A 9914-nucleotide genomic window follows, 5' to 3' on the forward strand; every position below is an offset into this window, starting at 1 on the left:
CTGCCTGCCGGCCTCCCCCAGCCGGGCCCCTTCCCGCGGCAGTGGACCCCTGGCTTCCTCGCGGCGTCGCCCGCTCAGCTCCCTAGCCCCTGGTGCGCCGCTCCCGCTGCGCCCGAGCCCGCAGCTCCGCGTAGGCTTTGCTTGACAAGTTGGTCCGCACTGCGCTCTCCAGACCGCTGGGTCAGTGCGTCCTCCGCCTTGCTCCTTCACTCCGGGCTGTAACCCGTATTTGCCAGAACTGGGGACATCTCTGGGCCAGAACTGGCTAGAGTGTTTTGCTTCCCGATCCACGATGGGCAGTCAGTGGCCTACTTTGCGTGGGGCGCCTGGTGCGCCTCGGTGACTCGGAGGAAGCTGGCGTGGCCTGCGGCTCTGGTTAAATTAATGATAATTGGGCTTTCCTGTGGGTTTTGAGGTGCCCCCCACTCCCACCCCTGACCGGACCCCCTCCCTCTGGGGTTTCGGTACAATGTGGCTGCTTCTTTGTTCGGGCAGGGAAAGTAAAGGGCCTCGGACTGATGGTTCTCAGAAAGGGACATATTTGCCGTGAGAGACGCAACCTTCTGGAAGGCTGATCTGAGCGGCTGCTTGTGTTCTATGTGGGGTTTTGGCCCCTCTCAGCAGGATCATTTCGAACTGTCCGAGTGGGCTTGATGCACCGGGCTAGGAGATGGTGGCATCGTTAACTGGCCGCATACACACCCGAGCGGCTCAAGCACAGCTTCAGGCACAGTAAAGCCAGGCCTTAGGGCCCAGCTTGGCCCTGAGAACAGACACCTCGCAGCGCTGCGCGCGGGAGAGCCGCCTGCCGCCTGCGGCGCCTCTGCTGCGACTCAGCAGCCGGACTAAATGCCCGAGGGCAGAGGGCCCAGGGACCTCCCAGGGTCTACCACTGCGTTTTATGAGGGCCAGAGACAGGATCAGGGAGAAGCTAGGACGGCTACGGGAGAAAACACAGCATCGTGGACCTAGGGGTCAGGGCGACGTGGGGAGAGCCGCCTCCCGCCTGCGGCGCCTCTGCTGCGACTCAGGACTAAATGCCCGAGGGCAGAGGGCCCAGGGACCTCCCAGGGTCTACCACTGCGTTTTATGAGGGCCAGAGACAGGATCAGGGAGAAGCTAGGACGGCTACGGGAGAAAACACAGCATCGTGGACCTAGGGGTCAGGGCGACGTGGGGACGCTTTGAGGAAGCCCTTACTGGGCTTTGGGGAGACTCAGTGCAGGCCAGGCCATGACCAGGGAGCCAGCGGTAGTGGCCTCATGGGTGACCACTTCTCTCTATGTCATTTGCTTGCAGATCAACAAAAAACTACAGTGATTGAAAACGGGGAAATCAGGTTCAATGGAAAAGGGAAAAAGATTCGGAAGCCTCGGACCATTTATTCTAGCCTGCAGCTCCAGGCTTTAAATCACCGCTTTCAGCAGACTCAGTACCTGGCCCTTCCTGAGAGAGCTGAACTGGCAGCTTCCTTAGGACTGACACAAACACAGGTAATTCCGGAGAAGCCGAGTATCCCCGAAATGCTGGCCCCACTTGCAGATCGGGCAGGGAACACATCAGGAGGAATTCTTGGCCTAGTCCACCAAGGATGGAAGGAGCTTAATGACAAATGCCTTTGCTCCAATTACGCACGTTCCCAGGACAACACAGATTGGAATAAGTGACTTGGTATTCCGTACTGGATTGGATTTGCACATCCTCCCAACCCTTGGCAACCCCACCCCAGCCTAGCATCCTTTGGGGACCAAACTCATAACAATTGAATCTTTTTCCAGAGCAAAACAGGAAAGACAACAAACTTGTAGAAGGAAAAGGTGTATAGGCCAGGAGGCAGAGAAAGGCCTATCGTTCTTAAGGATTCTTTTGTGGGCCCTGGAAGCTAATAAGGATTTCAATTCATTGACACAGGAAAATTAGAAAATGGAATAGAGGAAGGAGGGCGAGGCATAGGCTCCAAAAGGGTTTAGTAAAGGCACCAATATGTAAACTATTCATCCTAGGATGAGTGGGGTGCTTTTCTGAAGATTGCCCTAAACTCAATGTTTAAATCATCCTGGATGACTGACCAGTGCAGGCTGAGGTACCTCTCTGAAGCACAGGGGACTTGGGGGGCAATGGCAGAGTTGGAGATCAAAGAGAAATGCTCCCCAAATAATAGCAGATGATGCCACAGTTAAGTACAGTTGCTGAAGTTCTCCTGTCCTACTAATTTGAAAGACATATGGGCATTTTGGATTCCACAGAACAGGGTTTAGGTCATCTTTTAGGACCCCAGATCATAAAGCCAGGCTGCAATCACCTGCAGTTTTTGTCTTTGTCAGTAGCTGCATGGGGTTGTAGGTAGGTGATCTTCTGCAAGGGGATGCCAGGTTCTGTGGGACTATTGCTGGGTACTGCTTGTGTGGTCCCTTAAGGCCGAGTTCCTCAACCTCTTCTTTTTTATTTAGCTTGTTTTCTCTTGCCAAAGTGCCATTGAAAATATTTAGGGGTTTGACATAAAGGGATTCCAGCTCCTCAATGACTTGTATTCCTCTTGGAAAAGCAAACTCCTCCATCTAAGGAATTTTAAAGATAAAGTAAACTGCACCATAGCATTTCTCTCTTAAAAAAAGTAGACCTAGAATGTTGTTGGCCTAGTTATGCTTCCATCTCAGGTTCCTGATTCACATTTAATTTTCAGAAGCCCTTTGACTTTTAGTACTAACACTCATGGGATGATTATTGACCACAATTTGACTCAACAGTATACAAAGTAGGGAGTGGAGGTGCAGTCCTAATCTCTACAGGATTATGAGGATATGTTTATGTCTGAAAAAAGAGGTTCCATGCATATCTATGGCATGTGGAATATATGCATAGATATATTCAAGGCATTTGGTTATAAATGTATAGGCTTTAATATATTCATAGTCATTTGCACACAATATAAACATAGTGATGCCTGCTTTGGGGGTTGGTAAATATAAAAACAGGCTATCAGAGGAGATGCATTCAACTGGCTTGAATCTGAAAGAGCCCCTTTAAGAAAAAAAAAATCTCATTTACACTTTGGACCTGGTTATCACATTCATTTTCTTTTTGATTTTATTTTTACTTATACTGTTGTTTTAAACCTAAGCTAGCATCCAACTCAAGAATTACAATGACCCTACATATCCAGATGAGATACCTAATAGGTTGGGGGAAAGGGGAGTGGAAGAGGCTAGAAAGAGGTGGAGGAAGGCAGGGACTTGGCCTGTTAGCATCTGTGATGTTTTTCTTTTCTTTTTCTCCCTCCTCCCCTTTCCTTTTGAATATTGTTTCCGAAGCCTCAAGTGACTTTAGAGGCAGTGGTTCGATGTTTATCGGGCCTAATGATTGCTGCATTTCTTGCAGGTGAAGATATGGTTTCAGAACAAACGCTCTAAGTTTAAGAAACTGCTGAAGCAGGGCAGTAACCCTCATGAGAGCGACCCCCTCCCGGGCTCGGCGGCCCTGTCGCCTCGCTCGCCAGCGCTTCCTCCAGTGTGGGACGTTTCTGCCTCGGCCAAGGGCGTCAGTATGCCCCCCAACAGCTACATGCCTGGCTATTCTCACTGGTACTCCTCTCCACACCAGGACACGATGCAGAGACCACAGATGATGTGAGTTGTTCGAGGGAACACCCTAGGGAAACGTCTGAACAAGGCAAGGAGGATCCAGGACCTGCTTGCATCTGCCAAAGGAGCCGAAGGAGCAGGCTCTGGAGAACTCGTATGTGTGGCAAGAAGCCGGCTGGGCGCTTGTTCTCTCATGTTCTCTCTCTCTCTCTGTCTTTTCTCTTTTCTTTCTTTTTATCCCTCCATCTCCTTCCTTCTTCCTTCCTCCTTTCTTTCCTGCCTTTTTATTTCTACCTTTCTTCCCCCCCTCTTTTTCTTTCCCCATCTGCCTTTTTTCCTTTGAGCAACATCAGTAGCTGATCTTGCATCTTCTCAGAGAGAGAGAACGGGTGGGGGGGACTGGTTTCCATGCCAGCACTCTTGAACCCCCTCACTGTAAGGATATGTCCCTTACCCTTTGGAATCCAGGCTCTGAGCCTCTTCTTCACTTTGGGAGTATCCATCAAAATGACTTTTTTTTACAGATACCCCCTCCACCACCACCAGAAGAATCTGCACAAACATGGCAGCGTTTTTACTTGTTTAATGAGCTTAAAACATTACATGGTGAAAGAGAAGCATTTCGGACTCCTGTATTTTTATTTACCAATCCCACTAATAAAAAAGAAAAGAAAAGAAAAGAAAAAGCCCTCACTTAGCCTTCTCTTAAGAAAGAAGAAAAAATCGGCTGTAAGATTAGACTGTTGCCACAAAAGGAACGCTGCATGTTTTATCAAAATGCAATGACCAGAAATGATGATTGATTTAAAACAAAACACAACAAATGGTCTTTTTTCACCCTGCCCCCAAACTCTGAACTGGAATCAGAAAAGACTGAGGAAACAACTCAAATCACCATACTATTGCTTTGACACCTTTATCAGGTGAATTGGTGGCATTCACTAAGCTAATAGGGACGTTTATATCAAGAAACATTTCTGTATATATTGTTGAATTTTAGTTGTACATATACTTTGTATGTTTTTGTCTTCTTTCATATATGGAGTAAAAGCCACAAAATGCTGGGAGCGTCCTGTAAATTTCTGTCTCTGTCTTTCCCCCCTCCCATCTCCTCCCTCCCATTATATTTTCTATCACTCTTAAAAGAATTCCTATTTCCTAATATGGGAAGCCCTATATATAAACATCAAGTGCCTGCACAGTTGCCAGTTGCACCACTAGCCTTTGTCTTAAATATTTTAACATTAATCACAGGTGTTTCCTCGGCTTCTTTGACATATTTTTATTGTAATTTCTACACATTTATCTATTTTAAAAAATACTATAATGACCAATCTCCAAGCTAGCCTTTAGACATCCAGTAGTTTCTGGTGCTGAATCTCGTATTCTTTCCCTTTTCCCAGCTAAAATGATACAGTTGTATTTGTCTTTGTTTGGAAGCAGTTTTTTTTTTTTTAAACAAAAAAGGAAAAAGAGTAAAAGAAAAAAGTGAAGTGCACAATTATGCCTACTTAATGTTTAAAACCCATTGCAAGCTAGCTAGGTAGGAAAATGCACTATCCTAGATGAAATACATCCTTCCGATCTTGTGGAAAGCACAGAAATAATGAAAATGAAAAGTCCTTTCGTCATACAAGCAGGAAGCCCCATACTGCGAGAATTAATGGCTACAGACCTGGGCATCCTTCAAATTATGAACCTTGAAACCACTGAGCCATTTATCAGAAGTCAATAGAGATACTCAGAGTGCTCCATATAATGACAGCGACATACAGTCGTGCAAAAGGACAGTCACTATAATTAGACACAAAGCAAAGACTACTTACCAATATACCCGTTCCTTTTTTTGTTGAGCAACTTCCACGCTCAGTCAGTCTTCAGAATGGTTTAAAACCGATCAGTCTTGTCATTTTCTAGCATTCGCATTGTTACATTAGGAAAAATGTTTTCTTTTCTTTTTTCCCCCTTCCTACTGTGAAACTTTGGGTTCGTAGCTCCCCAGGATCAATTCTGAACAAAGCCTCCAGCTGCAGTGCCATCCAATTTGAAGCAGACATTGGGGACAATTTAAGGTTTTTATCCACAAGAAGGTTTTTTTCCATTCTCTTAAATGCAGCCATAATTAGAGTAATTTTTCATGTAGCCCGCTGATTACAGCGTTTTTACCGTCAAAGATAATTACCTGTAATTTTCTTCCACTTTTAATACTAAAAAGCCATCTTTATTTAGATTCAGGAACAGGAAAGGCGAAACAAAAGAGGGAAATTATTCTGTTATTCATACACAAATTGCAGAGACGTAGGACCTAAAATTGAAAATTAACCAAAATTATAATGCTGCAAAGAATGGAAGAGGCTGCAGAAGTACAGCTGGTAGTGGGGCTTTGCTGAATTATTCAAATTACGTTAGATAGAAAGCTACCATACATCGAAACCAACACTAATTTTTCCTTAAAAAAAAAATCACCAGATACACGCCAAACCACTGTGAGTTCATGGAATTCTGAAACCCAGTAAGTGCATGTGAATATATTGGAGGTGTCGTCATGGTGAATCGGTATCATTTTTTAAAATTTTCTTAACATCAGTTTAATTAAACACATTCTGCCAAGTAGTTTCCCCAAAACTGTCCTTGGAACTGGGTTTCCTTTGGACCCTCTGAACTTCAAGGGTTAATATTTTCTCTCTTTAGAACGTATTGACCCCATAGTAAACCAATTCCCCGAGGGAGGGATTGGTAGGAGGGGCGTAGGAGAAAGGCATCACCCAGTCACTGTGCGTGCTACACCTCCCTACATTTGAACTTCTACAGACCTTGCAGAGTTCGGGTTCTAGAGCCTGGTCCTGACCTTATATCCCATTTTAAAGAGGTGGGGGAAGGGGGAGATAACATTAGCTGAAGGGTGGGGTGGGTGTAAGGGTGAAGGGGACGGTGTCTCCTCGGTGCCAATAAGCATCTCATTATCTTTTGACACGACGTAGTCCAAAGGCTCCTGACATTGGAGAAAGACCTTTCTGCACCGGGGCGAGGAAGCCAAAGATTTCTCAGGCTCCTGCACTTAACACCTCTACCTGCTAACAGGGTCAGCAAACAGCATCATCCCTAGACAGAACAGCACCGTTTCTTGCCTGAGGGTTCCTTGGTGGATTCCTACACCCGACTGATTCTTTGGCTCTTGAGTTCGGTTCTGTGTATCAGCCAATCATGCCCCTCCAACCCCAAGGTCGCTGCGTTGAGTCTTGGTGGGCCATAATCCACATACCCTTCCCCCACTTTTTCCGCCCCATCACCTTGAGGCAAACCCTGAAAAGCAGGGTTTTAGAAGCCAATTATTCAGGAAACTTTCCCCCAAGTGGAGGAAAGATGTCTAAGGAGCGCACGGTCTAGAGATTCAGGTAACACCTGCCTTCGCAAATGTCCGCATACCGTAATTCTAAAGGAGCCGGGTCACGAGCTCGGTCTGATCTCTTGATACCTCAAAACCTAAAATGGCCACATGTAAACACCTCTACTGATTCACCTAGGGTTAACTGTAACCATTTTCAAATAGATTTTTAGCTTGGAATCTCTACCGGCAGCCTTCCACACCTTACATGAACCTGGTCTTTTTCTCAGTCTCCAGTCACAAGCTGTTTCCAGAGCATCGACAGCACAGAAAGCAAAGACAAATCAAGTTCCAAAGGATCCCAGTCTCACCCATATATCCTTTTACTCACCAGAGCAACAATCCTCTTACTTATGGGGGGCTAGAAGGTCAGAACTGAAAATCTATAAAGCAAAGTTGTAGTCCATGATAAATTCCAACAGTCACATATACCGCTTGGAAAACGTGAGAAGAGAAATATGAGCTGTGCCTTGAAGTATGCAAGAAATAAAAACTTACCCCCAGTGAGTGTCTCTTAGGCAATGATCAGGGTCTAGAAATCTATACTGAACCGAAGCAGAGGAGAATATTTTTCTGAGTCTCAGGGCAGAAGCTCTTTCTCTATATTCTTGGTTGAGTGAGCACATCCAGGTGTGAAATTGTTTGCACACCCCAGCACCTCTTATATTGCCAGCAAAATTAGCTGTTATTACTGTCACTGTTTAGTGATGGTTAGCGTGATACAAAAAAAAAAAAAAAAAAAAACTGCTGTAATCAAGACCTGGCGCATCTTTGCAAATTACAGATAATTGTAAACGTCCAGATTATGATAATAGCATCCTAATCCAGCCTGCAATATAATTATTACAGAGTGTTACATCTGAAACTGTCCAGTAGGGCTAATTCAGCCATTATTTAGACCCTATTTTTGCACTGCAAATGGGTTGCTGAGTTGAAAATGTACGATTGTAATTTCACGGGGCACTCAATGAGTAATGGTATAGGAAGAGGAAAATACAAAAGTGAAATGTGAACAGTAGCGATCAAATCAAACCCTGAAGGACAAAAGACTGTTTGATTCATATGGAAAAAGAAGAGCGGGAATTAAGAAAATAGCAAATCAGTGGTCTGAAGCATTACGTGTCCCAGTCTTCAATAGTGCAGGGCTGATGTGTTTGCAAGGGCTGCTGCGTCTGCCGCTGTCTGGAGCCTGAAATATGTTTTCTTTCCTTTTTTTTTTCTTTCTTTCTTTTTAACCTCCTGTCTTTTTTTTTTCCCTCCAAAAGCATTTCCCTGCTTTAAGGAAAAAAAAAAAAAAAAAGAAAAAGTGCCCCTCCCCCAAATCAAAGAATATCTGTCAGCTTCACTATTGTTTCCAGGAAGACAGGCTCAGAGTGCCTGTCACTTGTTTATGAACATTTTCTTAAACGAGTTTGCAATCTCTCTTGTCATTAGAGCAAAAAAACGCCCCAGGTGCTTGTAAGTGTTCCTGCGCTGCATCTCCATTCTCTTTCACTGCGAACAAGTCATCAAGAGTCCTAGAGGGTATTAGCAGAAAATGTATTAATTGCCACTAATTAAATATAGCTGGCTGAGAAGCTGTCTTCTTCAGTTGGTTTGGTTGGCCATTGGTTTTAATCCCATCATTAACTTTTATTAATTAACACCCCCCCATAAGAACCAGTCCTACTGTCTCTTTGGCTGCATGTCATTGATACACCTGAAAGAGCAAAGTCAGTCTCTTAAAATATGGGAGAACCACAGAGAGAGGGAATCGGAGGATCAGAGCGATAGAGAGTAAAAGGTCCTGGGGCACGGTTTCCAGGTGCAAAGTTCTTTGGGGTATAAGCTATTCCTTTCGGGAGAATGAATCCTGCCCTAATGGAGACTTCTGGAGTTCAGTTCTGGTTCCTTGTGGGGACCTCGCGGTCAAGGATACCTAACATCCTTGGATCTGCAGGAGCTGAATTTTCCCACCACGAGCACAGATAATTTCCTGGACATCTTTTCCAGCCTCTAGGCCAGAGTGTGTTCATTCTCTCTCCTCCATTCTCCCTCCTCCCACCACCTCACAGACTCAGGAGCTGCCCAGCTAAGGCCATCCCGCAGTGTGGCAAGCAAGCTTCTGAGCTCCTGTGAATTTAAGGGCAATAATGAAATGTCCCCTGTTTAGTGACCCCTGTTTATAGATGAAAGTTGAGTCCTTATCCTGCCTCTTCCCCCGCCCCTCTTCCCCCCACCTTGCAAATGGCGAGTGGCAGAAGTAGTCCTTGGATGACAATAAGCTTGCAGTGGCAGATTCTGTCTTCTCCGCAGACAGAGTGCAGAGTGCGCCAGTGCTTTAAAATAAATCATAGTCCAGGAACTGTTTACTGCCCTTCACTCACTTCTCTTAAAAAGTACACTAGACTGGGTATTGGTGAAGATTAGACAGCAAATAGTTACTGAAACTGGGAGGGGGTGTGTGTGTGTGTAGAATGATATTATGAAGCCTTTTTTTCCTTCCTGTGGTGAAAGGTCGTAATGTGTGGTATTTCACAGTTTTATGTAAGTCTTGGTTTAGGATGTGGAACAGACTCAATAATACATGCACTTTTGGCAAATGTACTGATTTGAATTCTCATAAATCAAAGTAAATATTAAGTCCAAGGGGCCAGCAGGTGGCATGGTGGTAAGGAGCTGGACTGCCACATGGTGGACTGCAGCAGTTCAAGTCCCAGACCTGATGGTTTGCTTTCTCACTTTCTCTCTCCCTCTCTCTCTCTCTCTCTGTCTCTCTCTGGTGAGCACACATGCCCTATAGGAAATGAAATAATAATAATAAATAAAATAAATAAACAGTCCTAGTGAATAGAAAGATTTAATTGCTGCAAAAGGAGATTCTTATCTCCTTTAAGAGAGATTAATTACAATGTTCCTGGTTCCTAGCTTTAGAGCTCGACCTGACCTACAGATTATTTTATTTATGA

The 9914-nt window shown here is 45.0% G+C and overlaps 1 protein-coding gene across 1 annotated transcript; it reads left to right on the top strand.

Annotated features, from left to right (window-relative positions):
- The first annotated feature begins 1089 nt into the window (after positions 1-1089).
- On the top strand, positions 1090-4640 carry LOC102486919 (homeobox protein DLX-6). Its single transcript, XM_006157516.1, has 4 exons — positions 1090-1162; positions 1300-1493; positions 3379-3626; positions 4106-4640. The coding sequence occupies exons 1-4, from the start codon at positions 1090-1092 to the stop codon at positions 4365-4367; spliced, it is 777 nt and encodes a 258-aa protein (XP_006157578.1). The 3' UTR covers positions 4368-4640.
- The last annotated feature ends 5274 nt before the right edge of the window (positions 4641-9914 follow it).

The sequence above is a fragment of the Tupaia chinensis genome, unplaced genomic scaffold (genome assembly GCF_000334495.1).
Source record: "Tupaia chinensis unplaced genomic scaffold, TupChi_1.0 Scaffold000544_1, whole genome shotgun sequence".
Taxonomy (NCBI): domain Eukaryota; kingdom Metazoa; phylum Chordata; class Mammalia; order Scandentia; family Tupaiidae; genus Tupaia; species Tupaia belangeri.

Coding starts and splice junctions, on each gene's coding strand:
- LOC102486919 (XM_006157516.1), top strand. CDS start 1,090: ATGAGGGCCAGAGACAGGATCAGGGAGAAGCTAGGACGGCTACGGGAG. Junction 1,494..3,378: donor TAGGACTGACACAAACACAG/GTAATTCCGGAG, acceptor CATTTCTTGCAG/GTGAAGATATGGTTTCAGAA. Junction 3,627..4,105: donor ATGCAGAGACCACAGATGAT/GTGAGTTGTTCG, acceptor TTTTTTTTACAG/ATACCCCCTCCACCACCACC.